We start from the raw sequence: 21,401 nt of genomic DNA on the forward strand, positions 1-21,401 counted from the left end.
GTACCAGCTGCTCCCCCATTATCACCTTTTAAAGTGTGCAAGGCTGCCTCTGTCTTGCAACTGGGCAGCATTTGTGCAGACATGTCATTTATAACAAGCTATACAAGTAACCAGAGCCAACTGTTATGTGAAAGCACTAGCTCTCACAATCAGGGTCTAAAACCTGACAGTGGTCCTCCCTGAATCCCAAAGCGATTGCGTGGTGACACTATTTTGCTAGTCCTAGGTTGTATATGCAAAATTATATTCTGTTGCAGGTGCAGTTCATATGCTCAAGGTGATTCTGAGGAGGTTGGCTAGACAATTCCACAGATTCACTAGAGCAGAGTTACAGCTTTTGTCCTGACAAATGCTAATTCACTGATACCAGCTCCCTCGGAGCCACACTGGATATTCTAAAGAAGCACACTTCCTCTCCCCATGCTTCCATGTCTCACACAAAGCAGGGTAGATTGGCCCTGCCCTTCATAGATATTTTCCCCACTGTGTTTGTTTCTGCAGTGGAAGAACACCCAGCTCACCCATGGGGGTGAATATGCACCACACCCCTTTGGATGAGATCTAGGAGAATGGAAAGGGGAAGTTTGGCTTCCTCTCTCTTGCCACTTCTACAGCACGGGTGGCATGGCTCTTGGTCTGTTCATAGTGTTTGAGCAGCTTTGTAGTGCTTCTTATTAGTAACTGTAACTTCCTAATTCTGAATTTTAAATTATTTGTAACCTGCCTTGGGATCTGCTGGTGAAGGGCCTGTAATAAATTTAACAACAACAATTGCAGAGACATATAATGTACTTTAAGAACAAAAGTCCTACTGAAGTCAAGTTGCAGAGTTCTGCTGCTCAAACTGGTTCAAGTGCTCTTGGTATGTAAAGCGTGGTTGGTATGTAAAGTTGGGGCAGAAGAGGATGTGCCAGATGCAAACAGGGAGCTGAAGTGAACAAGTAAAGCTCCATGAACCCTGCAGCAATCCCAGCAAAGCATAACTGCTATTAACCTCACCCTTGGAACAAGACCGAACAAATAAGCCCCTAGCAATATCCTTTCTTCTTGCTGAGCAAGATTGATTGAAAAACAAATTGGCGCAAATAAGGCATGAAATTAGATTAAAGCCTCTCACTTGGGGCTGCCAGGACGGAAATCAAGACTTGGGCAGGCTTCTGTGGGAGCCGAGGCACCATTAATAAATCTGTCTGTGGCCCCTCCTTGTCCCCGCAGCCTTACAGCCCAAGAGAATATACTCATAGCCACCACAGTATTATAATCAAGCAGAAAGAGTTTTCTTCTTGTTCATGGGTTGCCAAATGATAGTTCATGAGGGTGTATTTGTGAACTGCTGTGTGCTGGCAAATTTAAGAGTTCCTGATTACAGCTCCCTTTAAGGAATACAACCCTTCTGATTTCAGATCCGCCCAGTTAAAAACAGGAATAGGAAACCAACTTGATGAGATTTTTCCTACTGTCTGAACACAGGGCAGATTTTCTGCCTTGCCTGTCATTTGCAGATGACGGGGAAGACAAACAGGAATAAGAAACAAGTTAAAGGTGAGTTGAATCTTTTAGAAACCTTGCAAGATGGCGGGGAGCAGAGGGGGGAGCACACAATCATCTGCTCCCTGGGCTCCCCAAATTACCCCAAAACAACAATTGTCCAAGTATTCAGCTCACCCTTCCAAGGGCTGGAATACACCTCCCATCTTTCAATCCAATGCAAGTCCAACTGTGCAAGACTTTAGCATATGAAAAGAAGCAGCAAAATACTTGTCCAAGGATAGACAGAAAATAGTATGTTGTCAGGAGTGGGACAATGAGTTGAACTAGATGCCACGGGGATCGTAGAAGTTTCTGTTTCTTGAGTGACAGCAGTACTTCTTTAAAATTCTTATTCTAGAAGCAGAGAACATACTGCTGGGGCTCCAGAAAGGAAACTGATACCATCACACTAAAACTGGTTTTAAGAAAACAAAAAAGGAAGGTGGGTTACACTTGGGATTACTTCAGCCCTGGCCATCAGGAATTTGCACATTTTGTCTGGTCTAGATAGCCTGCTAAAATTTGTGATTGCCAGCTTCCTGACCCTTACTAGCAGGGGAGGGGCAGTGTCTTACCGCTTATGTGTTCCAGAAAACAGTCTGGAGGCACATGATACAATAACCTTGATTAAGCAAAGCAGTTCTGATCCTTGTGAATCCATGTATGTTAACTTGCATTCCATCACAGAACAAAAGGCATAAAACAACTATGTTGAGCTTCAGAGGCAATCCAGGCACTTGGAAGTGTGGTGTGAGAGAATGGATGATCCACTTCCTTTCTGTACTGAGCTTCAAGCTCCAGAAAAGAGCTGGAGCACATCCATATTGCACTGCACTTCCAAGAGTAGCAAATCCAGAGTAATACTACCAGTTTAAGAGAAGGGACTTGCACGAGTAACTGATGGCAGACTCTGCTCAGTAGATTTTCACTACACAAAATTTCATTCATGTTTCCTGGTTCACCCCACAGCTGAAAGTGCAAACTGCCTATGTGACTTCATAAAGCCAATCTTGAAGTGAAATCATTATACCATCTTTGGTTCCCACCTACTGTTTATTTGGGTTGGGTTGGGGAGTAAATTTACATATGGGACCTCCCTTCAGAACAAACATTTTATTTTTAAATCATGCATCAACCCCTCTCTCACCCCCACCCCTAAACGATGATACAATTATTGGGAATTAGAATAGTATTGTAAAAGAATGGTGGGAAAGTGGCATATTAAAAATGCACGTCTATTTTAAATTACAATGAAGAATTTCTACTATATGGAAGTGTTTCAGAGGAGAATGGAATGCAGTTGTCAAGGGTACCCACACCTGCTTCCTTCCCTTCTAGCTTCTATCAAGATGCCCTATTGTGGAAAAACAGCCATATCCACCCGCAAAACCAAAGCAGAATGAAAGGGCTCAAACCCAGAGGTGGCAGTGGGGTGTACAAAGGACTTTGCTTTATGTTTGACAGCAAGTCATAGCCCCCGGTGGGCGCCTTCTAACCCTTGTCATGACCTTCGGCTCCCTCCATTGTACGGGGGCTCCATTGTGAAGTGTTCTTGCTGAAAGCAAGGGGATAGCGTTAACTTGCTGAATGCCATTTTGGGGTCTCTCCCATTAGGGTATGAAGGCAGGAAGGACAAGGAGCAGCCAAGATGTTTTGTTATTAAAGCTTGAGCGTACTGCTTAGCACCGGAGTATCTCATTCGGAGCCCACTGCGGCAGCATCTGTCTCCCCCACTTTGCTGCTTCATCATATCAGAGCTCAAATGGAGGTGTCACAAGGTACCTCACGTTTCAGAAGGCAAGAAAACTGGAACCCAACAGAATCCAGCAACTTGATAACAATAGGGGCAGGGATGTGGTCCTTCGGATGTTGTTGGATAATGACCATGGTAAATGGTCAGGCATGATGCAAGTAATCCAACAACATCTGGAAAGCTAAACGTTCCCCGCTAGAGAATACTTCATGTGCATTTTCAACTACATTTCTGATATTTCTGCTGAGATAATGCAACATAGTCTCAAGCTCAGTGTGATCAAAAACTTCTCATCTTTCCTCCCAAGCCATCATCTCTTTGTCCGTTACCAGCGTCACCATCCACCCAGTTGACCAGGCACAAAGCCTTGGTGTTCTATTTGATACTTCCCTTCCCTTTGCCTCTCAAAATTATTCAGCTCTCTCAGAACTTTGACTTTTTGGCCCTCATCTTTAAGTCCCTTCTTGTCTTCAGCGTTCAAAACCTTCCATAGCCTCATCTGTCCTTGTCTCTGCACATATTTTGCAAGAGATCATTTTGTCTAGCTCTACCATCCTCAGCCATTCAAAGGTATCCTTGCTACCTGAAGCAACATTTTCCCTTGCTGCTCCTTATGACTGGAACTTCCTCCCACATGGGACTTACTACCAAGAAACAAGCATAGGATTGAGCGTCCCCATGCATATTTGTACTAGTTGTATGCCTTTCACATGACAAGTGGCAGAGCCATAGCTATGGAGGTAGCCAGGTTTTTTTGCCCTGGGTGAAGCCTCCAGAGGGGTGCCATTGAGGGTCCCTGTCTCTCTCTGTGTGTGTACCCAAATGTGCATGGGAGGGAGTACCAAAGTGAGTCTTTGACCCGGGTGAAATAAAGCCTAGTTTCTTCCCTTCAAGTGTCTAGATAGAGTCTGGCAGGTAGCCCTGTCAGAAAAACTAACTTGCCATGCCCAGCTTGCAGGGGAAACCACAAAAAAGACTCATTCTATGCTATATGACACACATTCATTGACTTTATCAACAAACAGTGGGATTTATGCCTACTCCCAACAGCCCATACAACTTTCTGGAGAGGTCTAATCCTTCATGTAGCTGATCCTGTGTAAAATGACAATCCCCATGCAAACGTAAATTAAATGTCTTTTCATGTTAAAAGTTTAATAAAAATATTTGTTGGGGTGTGTGTGGAAATTGTGCTGGTTGCATGTCAGATGAAATAACTCTAAACCACCAGCCTACAGTATTGTTCTAATCTGAATTGTCATGTATTTAATTTAGAACATGAATTTGTATTTTACAAAGTCTAACAATGCTAGAGGCAAGGTCAGTCAACATAGCCATTCCAGAGTCACAGTGGTTTGCCTTCCTGATTATCAGGAAAATTACCAGAGTTTTCTCCCCACCTTCTCTCTCCTGCCCCCATTTCTCTCAGCTAAAGTGTTTATGGAACTGCAAAATGAGGAAATCGAAAGGCCAAATGCAGCCCATCTCCAGGGGCAGAGAAAGAATGTTCCCTACAGTATGGCCTCTGGGCTGTTGTCCTGCCCAGCTTAGGTCAGTCCAAGCATTTGCGTAACTGCATTATATCACAGCTGCTGCAAATGAAGCACACAGATAGCCAAGATAGAGCAGGTCATATCTTACACTATTCTGCTCCTATACTTTGTGGGAAATCCTAGGAACGTGATAAGACCTACAGGAAACACTAGCCCTACAACAGAACAAAGAATTTTTTTCCAGTTATTATTTCCAGTAGCTGCCCAGGGTATACAGATTAGCCTTTTGAGCAGCAGCAATTCTATAATCCAGGAAAGAATTTGCAGCCAGAAATAAATGACGCTAACTGCAACTGGTAGGGAAAACTGGCAAGGCAGGATGCTGGTACACCAGAAGAGAGTTAAGTCATGCTGAACTTCGTAATGCGACTCACAGGCCAAGTTTATCATATGGAATAATTCATTTAAGTCAATGAAGGTTTGTTTAGCTGAAACAATCCATGTCTACAATCACAGTTGGAATGCAGTAAATCAGGGCTAGGCAAACTTCAGGGCTGGGGGCCATATTGGTTGGGGACTGCATACCACTGGTGGTCAGAGCCAAGGCCAAAAAGTGGGCATGGCCATTCCCACTCCCCCTTCTCTCTCTCTTTCTCTCTCCTTCCCTTCTCTTCATCAATCCATCCCCCTCTTCTCTCTCTGACATGCACACACACACACACACACACACAGACATGGTTGCTGTGCCTGTTTCTCAGCCAAATTCCTGCCTGATCAGCCCCTTCAGAGTGAATGTCAGAGCATCTTCTAGTCATCTCATCCAACAATACAATCCTCTGCTTGAAGCCAGAGCTATATTCCCATTTTGCAGCCCTCCACAGATATACCTGTTGCACAAGCCAGAGGCCAATGTTCTAGGAACAGAGCAAATAGACCACAGAAAAGTGCTTACAAAGCAAACAGATTGAGATGACTCAAACAAACAACAGCCATAACATATACAGACATACAAGCAAAAGCAAAAACACACCCTGGAATCATTACATCTTTGGGGCAACATTTCTCAATTTATAGATTGATTCTCTACCACAAAAGTGACAAGTAAAGCAGTGCACAATCATTATAAAACCTGCAGTACTACCACTAACAAAGGCACAATAATACTAGGACAACAGGCACATCCCCACAGTGCAGCTACACTTAGAACATAATTGTAGAAAGAAACAGCAGAAACCAACTCCTTGGTTACTCACTATACTGTGAAAAGTGAAAGAAAAGAAAAGAAAAGAAAAGAAAAGAAAAGGAAAGAAAGAAAGAAAGAAAGAAAGAAAAGAAAAGAAAAGAAAAGAAAAGAAAAGAAAAGAAAGAAAGAAAGAAAGGAATGTATTAAAAACTGCCAGAAAAACAGCAGCAAAGGAGCCAACTGCTGGCAGAGCATTCCACAGGATGGGCTTCATCAGGCCCTAAGACAAAGTTTTTCCCAACCTCGTCCTCCAAAAATTTCAGATGGACTGCAAAACCCATCCAAAATGTTCAGTTCCAAAATGCTGGGGGTAGTTGACCTAGCCTGTACCCTGGTTTAAAGTTCATCACTCATACTGCTAACTGGGCCCAGAAGCTAACAGGAAGCCAGCAAAGCTAGAAGCAATTTTACCAAGACCTGTCATGAGTAACCTGTCAAAGATGAACTGCAGCATATCATACTCCCCCAAACTTCCCAAGTGTTTTTGAAGGTGCACTGCAGTAACCAGCGTGAGAGACTAAATCCTTGTCTAAGCAGCCACACGGCTATCCCATGAATTGCCCACCTGCCCATTGCTACTCTCCAGCAGCAAGACAAGGTCTAGGAGTAGAATTATAAAATGAGAGAGAAGTAGAAAATGTCCGGGTTGCTCAGCTTAAAATGTTCAGCAAGGCTGCTGGCTCAAAACGTTGGCAAAGAGCAATTTTATAAAAGCAAATGAATTTTAATTGCTTTTCCAGTCAAATGCAGATGTTATATAACTAAAGCAAACCCTGGTGCAGAACCAGCAATGGCAATGTTTTCTCTCTTTCACACTAAAGCTGGTCTTGGCTCATGATCCATTTGAGATTTCTCTACAAAATATACATTCTCCTTTCTTTCAGATTTGGAGCCACTTTCAACTTGAGCATTTATTTATATCCTGCCGTTCCTCCAAGGAGCTTGATTCCCCACATTGGCATTCATTCCCACATTTTATTATTCCAACGACTCTGTTTGGCAGATTAAACCTCGAGAGAAGTGACAGGCTCAAGGTCACCCAGCGAGTTTCATGACTGAGGATTTGAAACTGAATGTTGCAGTCTGACCAGAGCACTCTATCCACAACAACACACACACTCTTGAAGAAGTGCGGCAAAGCGATTCTGTCCAATGGGCTGCTACATATAACTTCCATCCAGATTTCTTCTTTTGGATTGCAATGTTCAGACAGCCCTCAGAATGCATTTAGGGGTGGCTGTGCTATCACCTGTGCTTATGCCAAGTGACATGTAGCCAAGACAGTGCTGTGGACTTCTGGGGAAGTGTGCAATGATGAAATCTGAAAGGTGCCACACTCCCAAGCGGACTAGGCAGTCAAATAAAAATGATAAAATACGGGAGCTCATCCTCTCTGACTAAAGTGGTGCTTAAAAACGTCAATAAAATTTCTACTGAAGGGATATCATGCACTTAGGGACCCACCGCCAATCAGATTGTTCAGTTTGGCTGAGCTTTCCTTGTGCTTTTAAAGAGAAGGCGCCTTGTGCTGCAATCTGCCTCTGAAAAGATGGATTGTTCCATTGAAAATGATATACACAGGGGAATGAATAATAATTTTTTAAAATTTAGGAATCCAGGAGATACTGTTGCAAGTTTGAGTGTTTACTACTCCCTCTCCACCTTGTAAATAATTTTCTGTGAAAAGAGAATAAAAACTTGCACTTCTATAGCTTTTAGCCTAAACTGAAAGTAGCAGAGGACGACGAGAATAAATGAGTCCACAACAGTGAGGTTGCTAATGTCCCTTAAAAGATGCAATAATAGCATATTTAAACAGCTGATTCTTTACTTCCATCTGTTTGTCAAATTTGTTCTGCTCCAGGTCAGGCTACCCACAAGACTGTAAAATACCCAACCAAAGGTAATACGTTACAGGCGTCTCCTCACTTACACAGGATTTACATTCCCAGGTACTGCACATATACATGAAACCACATATAGTGGGGGACACCATCTAAAATGCCTGTAAACACCCTCTAAACCTCTGGAAACTCTTGAAAAACCCTTTTAAAAGTCAGCAGCAGTTATCAAACTGGCATGAATAGTGGCAATGGGGGCTCTCAGTTTTCCTCATTGCTAGAGGATAATGTTGAAAAAATGACAAGGGGGGCAGACTGGTCTCCTGAAGTACCAAATTCCACAAAATCCGCCAAACTCCAGCACAATCACTCCCTCCAAAGCTTTCTCTCAAACTCCAACTCTCCACAGGCCTCAAATGTTAGTGCAAAGACTTCTGGGATTGCTAGCCAATCATTTCACACAATTTTTGCCTTTTTTCGTGTCTTTTTGCAGTTTAAATCTATGTACTTAATTATTTCCCAGAGCCAGTTTTTTCATACAATACTACACAAACACTATTTCTTTTGCTATGTAATAACCCATTCTTGACATTTAATGTTAATTATTTTATTCTTAAATGAAAAAACCAAAATATTACGCTTATGACCTCCCCCTCACCTACAGTAAAAAAAAGCCTTGAATAAGTTTCAGTCCTGCTTACTTTGTTGTTGCTATAACTTGGTCAGCAAACCTATCTTGTCTTTGGAATAGGATATTCTCTCTCCCCCCCCCCCCCGACAATTTGAACAGGATTAAAACAAAAGTATAACATACCTGCAGGTTCTTCTGTGCTACTGGCCACAGTGGTGGGAGGAACAACAGGTATCTCTGTGGTAAAGAAGAAAAGGCAAACAAGGGAAGGATAAACAAGAAAAGGTAAAAATTGTTACTCTCTCCAGGAATGAACGTTTTCACAAGTTCAAAAGTTGTCAGAAAAAAAAGTGATTGTGCAAATGAACCTTCAGGGACCAGAGAGGGTGTTCAGCAAGTGTGTGCATGTACATTTTAGTGCAGCGCTAACCTAGAGTTCGCCTTCACCAAGCACATCTAGTTATGTCCATCTAAATATCATAGCAAACAATGCCTCCAATGATTTTGATGTAATCAGGACTCCATCAGAGAAGAGAAAGACATATATTTCCTGGAGCCATATTTGGTTCTAGGAACAATCTCATTTCAGTTCCTAGAAGTGAGTTCTAGAGTCTCATACTGTATGAGATGAAGAGGATCCATAATCAGATATTTCTCACATCTTTTATCTTAAAGAAGCTGTAGGGAGAGGGCAGCTGCCTTCAGACCATAAATACTCTATAACAGTATAAGAGTATGAAATTTCCGTGACTATTCCAGATTATCAGAAATGCATCCTGAGAAGTTATTAAAAGACTTGATTCTTTCAACCATGACCTTATTTATTTTATTTTTGCATTAGTATTAAGGAAACAGGGTAATGGCCATTATATGGCTGTTCTGTGTTTCTTTTTGGTTTTTCAAAGTTGTTTTGATCTTTGATTTCTTTTTCTCTGTATGACAGAGACAGAACCAACTGCTTTGGTATGAAAGTTGCTCTGAACAATGATGGAACCCAGGCTGTCTAATGCTTTTAGGAGGAAAACATTGACTACGCCCAAACATTATTTTAATCAAACATAATTTAAAAACAGTAGTAGTTTATTGCTGGCATTGCTAGAAAAAATGGTTCTGCAACACAGAAAATCATGTTTTCAACTTTGAAACCTTTTGTTTAAGTGGGAACTTGTACTCGCATCACCTTACTAGTGTGATCAATAAGATATATGTATAATTCATCCATATATTTATATACATAGAGACATGCAAAATGCAACCTGGACATACAACACACAGGGCCACTGCACAAATTACAGCTTTAATGGGTATACATTACACAGTTTCACTGTGTACTCACTAAACCTATCCCAGTTTCCAGGTTCATATATATCTTTCCTTGCTATTAGCCCCAGCTCTTCACTGTGCATTTTCACTGAATAAGCGAGTTGAAATAGTGGTGGAAGTGAATGTGCCTTAAAACCTGAAGTTTTAGGTTCACAATGTGGACCTGTAACTGCTACCCATGAAAACTGCAATGTGAAAAGTGGCCAACAGTATCTCTAGCGATATTAATTAAGTCTATCAGGTGTTAGTAAGCAGACCAGATTTAGGATTCATTACGTTATGGTACCAATGTCGGAAAGTGCATCCACCTACTTATGCAGGGGGCAATGGGAGATCTGCTTTGCTGGTAACCTTTGGCACATCGGTTGCAAGTGATGCCTGTCACGCCATCTTTGCAGGGACATTGCCCTGTGGTTTGATTACAGGTTTTTCCAGCTGCACCCACGGGATGGCAATCACATGCTGTGGGGGGAACACACAACAAGAGGATCAGAGGTGAGGAGCTGGAGAGGAAGGAAGGATTTTCCAAAAAGAACAAGCATTTTCAACTAGCAAGAGTATCCAAAGACAGCAAGATTTTTTGTAGCAGAGCTATAGGAATGAGGTGAGAGTAGCCAGTGCCCTGGACTGCAGGTATCATCTCATTCTAATAGCAGTGCTCTGTAAGCACAACTTTCCCCAGAAAATCTGAAAGCAACATGATGGACAATCAGTGCCAGCTACTACATTACACCACAAGGGTTATTAATATACTTGTGGCCTAAAATGAATTTAAAAGTTTTAAAGCAGACATTTACTGCTGCTGAGTGGACTTGCCTAATGCCACACCTAGAATTATTTCCCCACCATTCAATTTCTGTACGTTTGCTCTTTGTTCAGTGCTTCAGGAAATATTCTGTTCCAGCCTCACTATCAACCTCCAATCATCACAGCTGGTGGGAGCAAGAAGAAGAGGAAGGGTTTCCTTTTCTCTCTAGAGGTCATTGAAACACCTGTTCTGTAGCTGGAACAATAACTAAACTCAGCGGATTGCGGTGAATTCTCCTGGCTAAATTCCTGTTGAAGAGCATTCAGGGGGAGCTCTGCTGAATCAAACCAATGGTCCATCATTAGCCAACAAGCGACAGCCATAAATTGTCAATAGCTAACCAGATGCCTCTTGAGAAGGCAAGCAAGGCATGAAAGCAATAACCCCACTCCTTTCCTTCAGCAGCTGGCACTCAAGAGGCATACTGCCTTCGCAATCTAGTCAGGAAAGGGTTATGGCTCAGTTGTAGAGCACATACATTACATGCTAGAAGGTCTAAAGTTCAATCCCCACCACCTCCACATTGAGCTGAAAAAGACCCTGGTCTGAAACCCTAAACAGCTGCTGCCAGTTTGTGGTACATGATCTAGCTATATGGTGCAACTCAGTTTTAGATAGCTTCCTATGTTCCTATATATCAGTGGCAAGGAACCTTTTCAGCCCAAGGGTTCTGTGACCCTTCTGATGGCCACATGCCAGTAGGGGCAAGAGGCAAAAATGGACAGAGCAACAAATGTAAATTTTACTTTCTATATAGAAGACATAAACTCCTCTCTATCCTCCATCAGGACAAACAATGCATTAAAATTCAAGGGCACATTCCAGCCAGGCAAAAATACTGAGTGTTAAGCAGGGCCAGTGATGGGTGTGGCCTGGGGAGAGTTCCAGGGGCCAGACAGAGAGGTCTGAAGGGCCACATTTGACCCCCATGGACCTGAGGTGCCCCACCTCTTCTATAAATAAGCACAGAGGATGCATATAACCATCATAACCAGTCAACATTAATTCTTCTTGCATTCTTTTCACTTTTAGAGTTAAGCTGCCTACTAAGCCAGGACTCATGGGATTATGAAATGTTGTCATCCCACCTTTTGAAAATTTAATTCAGCATTTAGAGCTTAGCTGTTTGCTGAACCAGAGCCTACACAATTCAGATTATTTCTCATTTAAGTCTTTAAGATAAGCTTGACATTTGAGCTATTGCATCTTTGTCAATCATACTAGTCAGTCTCCAGTGATACAGCTCATGACAATCAAAATATCTGTGAATATGTATTTTACTGGGGTTGCATGGCTGTTGTTGGGGAAATCTAATATGTTTCAGCAGCAGGTACTCATTGTTTACTTATTTTTGTCAGTTCCCTTATTAAATCTAGGTTTTCCCTCTTGAGGTGGACTTCTTTTTTCTTTTCTTGTTGCTTTGCATTTGAAACATTCATATTTTCAGTGACACAGAGGTGTGATTCAAAGCTCAAAAATAGTGAATGAATGTGACACTTGGAAATAAAATTAAAGTCCAGCCTTGAGTTTGTGGTCTAGGGTTGTTGTTTCTCTTTCTATCTCTATCACTAAGATGTTCATAGTCATACATTTAGAAGTCCCAGAATCCATCTGTCAACAATGCTAGAACATGCTGGGATATGCCTGTCCAAAGACAGGTCGGTCAAGCCAGTTCACTAAATATGTCACAATAATTTCCAAACACTAATCTCTCTGTGTGTCAATGTATTGAAAGATACAGAAAAGACTAAATCTTCTGTCAAGCTAGATATTGATTTAGAATGTGACCATTTAACAGTGAAGGAGTAACAGAAGGAATTTACATTCTTTTAAGATCAACAGCTTTTTGTTACACAGGAAGCTATACTTTGTCAAAGGAGACAAAGTTTATGAACTCAAGAAACACAATTTACCAGTATCAGAGATCATTTGCCTAAATGTATCTTACATATTTTTCACAAGTAAGCATTATTTTAGTTTTTATGGTATGTGTATTCATATACCTTGTATGTGTTGATTTGTCTTCATGTTCTAAAACAATCCTGTGTCATTTTGTATGGTTATGGCTTACTACTTATAGGAGTCTCCCCACCACCACTAGTGTGCTATGTGCATCATTTTCATATCTGTATTTTAAAAAGTTGTGTATAACTGGCTGTGGAACGAGCAACAATTCTGAATTCTAAGCATATTGCATTCGTTTAGTGATAATATAATTATAAGGGTTTAAGCTGCAACAATATCATCATCATCATCATCGATTAAATTTGTATACCACCCTTCATCTGAGGATCACTGGGAAATTTACAATATTAAAACACACACAAAAATACCATAGCAACAATCACAAACAAAACTCCCAGTTTAAAAGGTGATATATTGTTTAATTAACCAAAGCCTAATTTATGCACTTTTCATTCAACCCTTTCTCCTCAACAAAGGGTGGTAATGCTTGTATGTATGTACGACCCGCCTCACAAGTTGTGTTACAGAAGTGGTGGGGACATGCAAACTCTCAGAACTCCCTAACTATGCAAGGAGGAAGAACCATTGTGGCTCACACAGTGTTACATTAGCACCTCACAATTGTCAGTTAATGTTGCCCAGCTTTTCCTCCATTCTTTGTATCATTCTATTAGCCAAATTCTATGGATCCTTAAGTCCCACTGAATTCAATGGGGCTTTTGCCAATAAAGTGTGTGCAGAGCTCTAGCTCAGGTTCTGCTGCTATGTGTTTCCTCACAAGTGCTTTTCATTGCTTCTAAAATTCCACATCAGTGTTCTCGTGTGCATTAATTTGAATCACCTGTACATTTCAATGGTCTCAATTATCATTGTTCAGATGACTGTGTTCTATTAATAGTTTTGTCCTCATGTGAGATTCCGTATTTGTGCATTATTAAATTGCCCCAGCACCGTACACAGAACCACTGGTAGTTTGTGAAGATTGTTACAGCAAAATGCTTACTTTTTTGGTTTGTTCATTCTTAGAGTTTGTGGGGGGAAACAGAGGTCAGCAGTACCTGAATTTTCAACCCCTTTGGTGAATATTGTAGTTTGTAATTTGGCTTTCCTTTAGAAATCCTCCTTGATTGACCACACCTTGCCTTCTGTTATTGCCATGGTGGCTTGCATTGTGATGACATATGATGTTGCCATTTGAGTTTGCATTGCTGCTGCTGCTGTTTTTAATCAGTGATTCAATTTTGTTCAGTTGATAACTTTATTCCACAAGGTGATATGAAGCAACACTTCTGAAGCCCACAAAATCAGAGAAATTTTGAACCAAGGTTTGATCATCTATCTGAAGCAGCTAAATACGATGAGCAGGAAAACAGTCCCCAGCATGTAGGAATAAACAAGCAGATTTTCTGATCAAGAGACCACAACTATCCCTTTGCATTTCTCCTCCCTTCTCTACCACAGCTCTTCTTGGGCAGTGGCTGATTTGGGCCCTGTTTACATTTTCATCTGTGAAATAATCTTATTTCCTGAAGCCAAATACCAAAGGTATGACAAATGAGAGCATCTGTGCAAGTGCAGAGCTCCTACGCTTTAGAAGCTGCAAGCACGTGCACCAAGATATGATCACAAAAACAGGGAACCCCTGAATAGTTCTCATCCATTTTTTGACTGAGCTGTGTCACAGGGGATGTCTAGCAGATATGTCAGCGCAATGTTTTGGAAATCACACCGGAGGTCAGATGCAGTTCCAAGAAATCTTTGTCCTGTTTATGACCAGATGTGTTTCTGGCCTTTATGAAGGACCACAGAAAGCCTCATCCTTGTTCCCCCACCCCCCCGAAGGCCTTTCTGTTTTTAACATTTGACAGAGAAGGGGAAATACGACAGGCTTTAATAAATTCCTAAAATCCAGGAGAGGATGTCCTAGAATCTTTGAACTGGAGTGCAGGGGAAAGCAGACTTAAACGTAATACTCTTTTCTCAGCTGAAGAAGGAAATTCACTGCCTTTGCATTTTTTATAGCAACAGAAAGTCAGAGTCCCCAGTCTGCTGAGACAAAGGATAAGAAGTTGTGGGGGAAGAGACCACCTGCCAGAATTGAGGTTCCAGAATATCACCATCTGAACCATAACAAGTCTAAAGGGAAAGTGACGGGATGATCCTTTCTGGGACACAAAACTGGACTTAGATGTAATCTGGGTGGAAGTGTATGAAACCACTGGCTTCTCTGGAGCTTCAAGACATCTGCAGAATGATTGAATTCTTGGCACCAGAGTGACTTCACTGTAGTGTTATCACTGCATGTAGACAGACTTTCAGTTTGCTCAATTAATGTTCACGAAGCTGTGGCTGGGGCCTCTGCTGCTGTAGCTCATTGATGGCAAAATCCCCACAACTTTCTGTTTGTGCTTTTCAGAGCAGAAGTTTATTTCTTCTTTTTCTTCCCTCCTCCTTTTTCTTCTCTTCCCTGCATTTTCAAGCATGCTGGGGCCTCGTTCCACCAAGTCAGTGCTATCGTACACGTGTGTTGCAGGAGCAGATTTAGGGAAACTGGAAACTGGACTTGTTTAAGAAACTGGGAAAATTACAATACTAAAGTTGCAATATTAGTATGCCTGTAAGTCCCACTGGATTCAACTGGCCTTACATCTGAGTAAGCCTGCATAGGACTGAGGTTCACACCAGCTCCTTTCTTCTTTTAAGTCAGATGGCTTGCTTTGGGGAAAGGCTCTCTGTGCTTGCTGGACACTCAGAATTTTGCCCCAAGCATGATATAGTATAGAAGAGCATGTGGCATGACCGGGGTGGAGTGAGACAAGGAGATTTTTAAGCAAAGGATTAGAATGTCTGGGTAAAAAAAAAAAAAAGAACCAATTAAATAATTAACTATTACTTGATTTTAATGATCTACATTTAACAAAATCAAATAATTTTACAATGAAGTGGAAAGGGCTGCAGATCAGTGGGAGTCATGCAGGAAGTTCAATCTCTGGAATCTCCAGGTAGGCTGAAATGGACCTGCCACCCCATATCGCCTGAAACTGCTGCTGCCAGTCACAATACAGAGCAGAAGGCAGCTTCCTATGTTGCATTTATTGATTATTGTAGAAATAACTTGTGGCTCCAAAATATCAAATAGGCATTAAAATCTGGATTGCTCCTGCAATGTTTATTTCTCTCTCTTTTACGACAGATGCATTCCCATTGCTTTCTATGCAAATAGCACTGTTCTACTATTGCTATGGAAATAATTTTCGTATTTGCATATGATTTACCTTTAAGCTTTCTTTTCCCCCAAGCATGTATTGCAACTTTATGTTGCAAATACTAAGAAGAAAGAAAACAACAAATGCTTTAAATAGACAAGAGACTGCAAATATATAACTGTAGCTTGTTAGCAATTCTGAGGGATTTCACAATGATGATATACAAAACACACTGTATAGCTGTCTAGTCTAACTTATCTAGTCACAAGTAATCCCTACTGAGGCAAATGGGACTTACTCCCAAGTTATTCAGTGTAGAAATTGCAGTGTCGTAGTGACATCATGACTTGGAAACAATGCTTTTTCAATTGGGATAAAACACTGTTAACGGTGGGTATTATTGATTTTTAAATTATTTTAACCCAGCTGGAAAAGCATTGCTTCCAAGGCACCAGATCACTACAATACTTGTTCTTACCTCAAATTTAACTGCAACCATTTATCTTTTGAAAGCATATTTCAGGAGTGCTGTTTGTTACCATGGAGATATAATATACTGTAATGTCACGAGCTTTTTCTCAGTGAACTGTGCTAATTTGTTTTAAAATGTTATAAACCCTTAAAGGTTGGGCTTTCTTTTAAGACTGTTGTAGCCATTTGACAGACAGACAGACAGACAGACAGACAGACAGACAGAAAGAAAGAAAGAAAGAACTTGAGCAAAGTGTATTTAATCTGGATATATCAAAATTATGAGGCTGCCAGTCTTGTCTCTGTTTTCCATAGAAAGAAACCCAAGGAAGCAGACTGTTCCATGGTCGTGCAGTGAGCTGAGGTTCAGCTCACTATAATTCAAAATGCTGCTGTTCATAGAAGAAAACTGGTTAAGGCTTGGTCTTATTTCCTTTCACAAAACTCAAATCTCTGTGCATGTGAGAAGGAGCAGCAGCTATTGATTCCCTGGGGGGAGCAAGCTGAGCAATGATTCTTTACTGAAGCCTCAAAATTTGGCTGAGAATCTCTGGAGCAGACATTTAGGAGGAAGATTGGCATCCTTAATTAAAAGTTTAGCCTGCGTTAAGCCAACTTGCCGCCTTTCCATATGTTAAATTCCACTGCTCCCCAATAGGTTTATATTGGCAAGTGGAGCCTGAGTGCATTCATGGTTCATATCATTCATCATTTTTTCATCAAAAGCATGGAAATCCTTTCCCCAGTGTGCAGAGCAGTTTTACAGAAATACTATAAAACTCGACAGGGGCTCTGTTTCAATAGAATTACATTGGTATCAGTAGCCTGGTAAATATCAGAGTTGAAATTAATCAAAGGGGCTTATGGAACCAATTCCAAATATATTATACAACAAAACAGGTTTTACATAGAAAGGTCATTTGGAACTTCCCTATCAACCTCACTCTTTTTAAGAAGATGGGGGTGGATATGGAGGAGTGAGGAAATAAAAATAATGCAATGGATGTTCCTGTTTCACCTCCTGCTTCAGGAACTCTTTGAGAAAGCTGCGCAAGGTGAAAATCATATTTGTCTCCAATTTCTAAGGCCCAAATCTAAAACTTCAGCTGAGCCTACCTTTTTTTAAGGCCCCTTTTTATAAACAAACCAATAATGCATAATATGTAAACAGGGTGTGGAACATTTGCTAGTGGCACAGATTCAGCATATGCAGCAAGAAGCAGTCTCATGCTTGCAACTGTCCACCTACACTGCATATGTTTCCATAGGGTTCCATATTTACGTAGACAGCTGCCCAACAGCATGTCCAGTACTTCAACAGAACAGATTGGTAGTAGAAGTTGTGTAGCCATTCCTGGATCAATGCTATAAATGTATTTGACCACAGAAAGGGTTCTGCATGAAAACATTCTTCTAAACAGAACAGACAGAGTGGAAAAATAGAGTTGCTTATTTTGAGGTAGATGTTCAATGAACAGTTTGACTGTTGAGAATACAATGTAAGATTAAAATAGGCACTTAGGTTTCAACACTAATATACCGTATTTTCTGCTCTATAAGACTCACTTTTTCCCTCCTAAAAAGTAAGGGGAAATGTGTGTGCGTCTTATGGAGTGAATGCAGGCTGCGCAGCTATCCCAGAAGCTAGAACAGCAAGAGGGATTGCTGCTTTCACTGCGCAGCGATCCCTCTTGCTGTTCTGGCTTCTGAGATTCAGAATTTTTTTTCCCTTGTTTTCCTCCTCCAAAAACTAGGTGTGTCTTGTGCAAAAAATATGGTATTTACTTACTCAGGAGTAAGCCCAATTGAACTCAATAGGATTTATTTCTAAGTTGGCATGTATAGGATTCTGGGGTTAGTTTCCCTTTTAATTTGGAAACTGTGCTAGAAATTAATCCTCTTGGGGAAATGGGGCAGGGACAGCTGCCAGGAGAGAGAGGGAGAAAGAAAGAACAGGAGCTTTAGGTCATTTCTAAGTCCCAATAGTACCACTCTAGTGATAACGCAACTCTTTCTTGCATTAATTTTATGGGACATGATTTATATCCTTCATCTCTCAAACATGATGCCTTCTTGAACCACTGGCATTTCGTTTCTGCCTTTGACCACCCAGTAGCGTACAGCAGCCTGGCTCCTTTTCTACTTCCAGGCTGCTTCAGTAGGCCTTGGCATGATCCCAACCCTGCCACTTCATGTGATATTCCCTACTCAATCTGTCATCTCTTTTCCTGTTGTGTGGCTTCTTTCCAAGTTGCAGTAAGGAGCTCATCACACTTGCTGGTCTAGCAAAAGGTTTCCTTTCCTTTCCTTTTTCCATTTGCTTAGTATTGGCTTCTCTGAATGGTGCAGAGCTGAGGGTACCTGGTTAAAATTTTCTATACAAAAAGCTAGCAGGACAGACAAGTGACAAAGCAGCATAATTCTATAAGTGATGAAGTTGCAATTTATTTAAAAATTATTTAATTTGATCATTTTAGATTCTTAAGAAAAGTATTACCCATTTCATTTGTCTTTTGTTTCCTCCAATAAAAATGTTCACATTCCATTAAATTGTTTACTTTTGTTTGTTTTTGCCCGCTGATTTTTAAAGAAAGATGCTGAAATTGCATGATTATTTTTTTCCTATCCTTCATTAATTTAATGTTTTAAAGGTCATGGAACTATCTTTTTTGAAATTACTCTGTTCATGTGCCATTCACTTATGAAGCTTTTGCAGGAAAAGAGCTCTTCCTTTTTGAGCTCCCATTTGTACCTACAAAGACTACAATGTTACTTTCAGATCAAAAACTGAAATTAAACATTCTGTCAACTAGGATTTTGTTAAAACACACAACAACAACAACAGATCATAAATTTTCAATTTTTGAACATCTATCATGTATCTGTTTTTAAAAGGAAGAAAAACTGTTTGTACATATGGAGAATTAAAATACATATACAACTTCAGAAATAAACAAATCAAATTTACTTTTCCAGTGTACCTTCAAAGTAACTCAATCTTTCTGTGTTTTCTTAACAGTGAATCTATTGCCTATTCAGAAATACCAGCTCAGATAGTATGGTGAAGTGACAGATGGAAAGCGCAGGGATGAAGGAAAGCAGTTTAGCACAGCATGTATGTTAGAGTAAATGGATGAAATTGCATTATTATGGACAAACACCCTACACAGCCTCTTAACAGAATGGCAGGAGTTACTTCATATCAGCCAAAAAATACTTGCAAGAATTATGAACTTTGCTGCATGCTTGCTTGGCAGGCAGTTACTCACTTTTACTCTCACAAGGCATTGACATTTCATTAGATGCATTGATTTAAATGTATTAAATGCAAGTGCAAATGAATCAGGACTAAATGGTTGAAAGAATCAAGTCTTATGGAGAAACATTCTCAGCTATATAGGATGGAAGATGAGTTGCTGGTAAAGCTGATGGCAAATGCAGAAAGTGGGTTAATTTCTTAATCTGAATTGTGTCCAAACCTCATATTTCTACGAAGATCAGCCTACTGGCAGATTATCTGATGAAGTAGAAATTAATACTATTATCAATAGAGATATGGCTCAGACTGTTAGAAGGTAACTTTTCACAAAACTGTTTTAGCACGATTGTTTTAAAATGTCCCAAAAGCAAAACATCAAGAGCACAAAAGATGAGGGCCCTAGATAGACAAGAGTACTCTTTGACAAAGCCCATGCCTCAGAAGAATTCCCCCTCGTGCAAAATACCACACCAGTCAGTTTGCATTAAATAATAGAAAGCAACCATAAGAAACCACAGCAAAATAGTGTTGAGCTGCTATTGAGCCAGGGCTTTCCAACCTGTAGCCTAGCGCTGCATTCTCTTTACATCCATTAGCCTTGACAGATGTGTTTGCTGTGGCTCACATGGCTAAAAGGTAAGAAAAATCCACCAACGTGTTGCTCTCACATTCTGAAATCAAGGGAAGTTCATACGCTGAATCATAAACTTCAACAGAAAATATTTTCCAGACTTTTGGCAAACTTCACAAAACAATATTCACAAAGCAAACAATCAGCCGGATGTAAAGGAGACAAACATTTAGTTACGGTTTTTATAGTTATGGATTAAATATTCTGCGGCTGATGGAACTTGAGCGATGCAGTGTCAGACTCTGAATTAGCAAAGTATAGGGGGTCCCCCACAACTCTTGCAGTCTAATGTTCAGTGCTCTATCCTTCATCAGTCATCAGGCCCTGGGTGGTACAGCATGACTAAGATCTATGTTTTATAATGTCTGTCCCACTGCATGGAAATTTAATCACATCCATAGAGTCAGGAGCACAGGTTATGTTGGGACGAGACTTTTGTTTCACTGGGCCACAGACAAGTTTTAAGTGCTGATCCCCATTGCACTAGCCACCACATTAACCCGGTCCACGCTGAATACTTTCCACCTGCTTAGTTAAAAACTAAACAAAACTAAGCAGAGTTTTGGAAATCTTACACAAACATGACATCATTGTTTTTTAAAGGAACAAAATGAAACAACTTGAATTCTTTGCAGTCCATCTAGAAGAGAGAATGTCAGTTGAAAATTGTAATACTAGCAACATTCATTGCACAGTCAAATGTAAATAGGTTTCTATTAGGGTAAGCAGGAAAAAAACAAGGTTGCTGTTGTGTCAGTGGAAAAACGGATATTGGGCAGCACTGATAATTTTTTTTCAGAGGAGGAGAGAAGGTACTACTTTTTAAAGCAAATGAAATTAAGCCCACTTTTATGAGGACATTAATAAGCAAACCATTCAACAGAAACTTTGAGTACAGTACTTTAGAAGTGGTTCCTTAAAATCAAGGAAGCTAAGAGGCAAATGTTTTATTTAGCTATGGAGCTTCTAAATTGACCTTCTTGTAAATAGAATCCAGAGTAGTTTGCAAAAATTAAATAATCAACCAGTAAAATGCAATTAAAATTTTAAATCCTACACCAACATTTCTAAAAACCCTCACAAATGAAGAGATAAAACAACCCAAGGATTATGGATAATCTAATTAATTCTACAAAAGACAAAGGAAATCAAAGGTGTCTGGGCAATATTCAATGACCACATTCTGTCCGTGCAAGGATTTCCACTTGTGCATTAGGTGTCCACCCTCTCTCCTCCCTCCACATGCA

General features: G+C 40.5%; 1 protein-coding gene across 5 annotated transcripts in view; it reads right to left on the reverse strand.

The window, feature by feature from the left end:
* The window catches only part of NTN1 (netrin 1), a 129,349-nt gene that overhangs the window by 24,287 nt on the left and 83,661 nt on the right, over positions 1 to 21,401 (reverse strand). For 4 of the 5 annotated variants that reach the window (XR_013835940.1, XM_079966057.1, XM_079966056.1 and 1 more), the window contains exons 4-5: positions 10,127 to 10,276; positions 8,675 to 8,728 (exon numbers count right to left, since the gene is read on the reverse strand). Coding sequence is in view for 4 of the 5 variants with exons in the window: in XM_079966057.1 (XP_079822183.1) it covers positions 8,675 to 8,728; positions 10,127 to 10,276 (204 nt within the window). In the remaining variant the exon portion in view is untranslated. The remainder of the gene's footprint in view (positions 1 to 8,674; positions 8,729 to 10,126; positions 10,277 to 21,401) is intronic. The other variant, XM_079966058.1, reaches the window with a different exon arrangement.

The sequence above is a fragment of the Podarcis cretensis genome (assembly GCF_951804945.1).
Source record: "Podarcis cretensis genome assembly, chromosome: 2".
Lineage (NCBI taxonomy): Eukaryota > Metazoa > Chordata > Lepidosauria > Squamata > Lacertidae > Podarcis > Podarcis cretensis.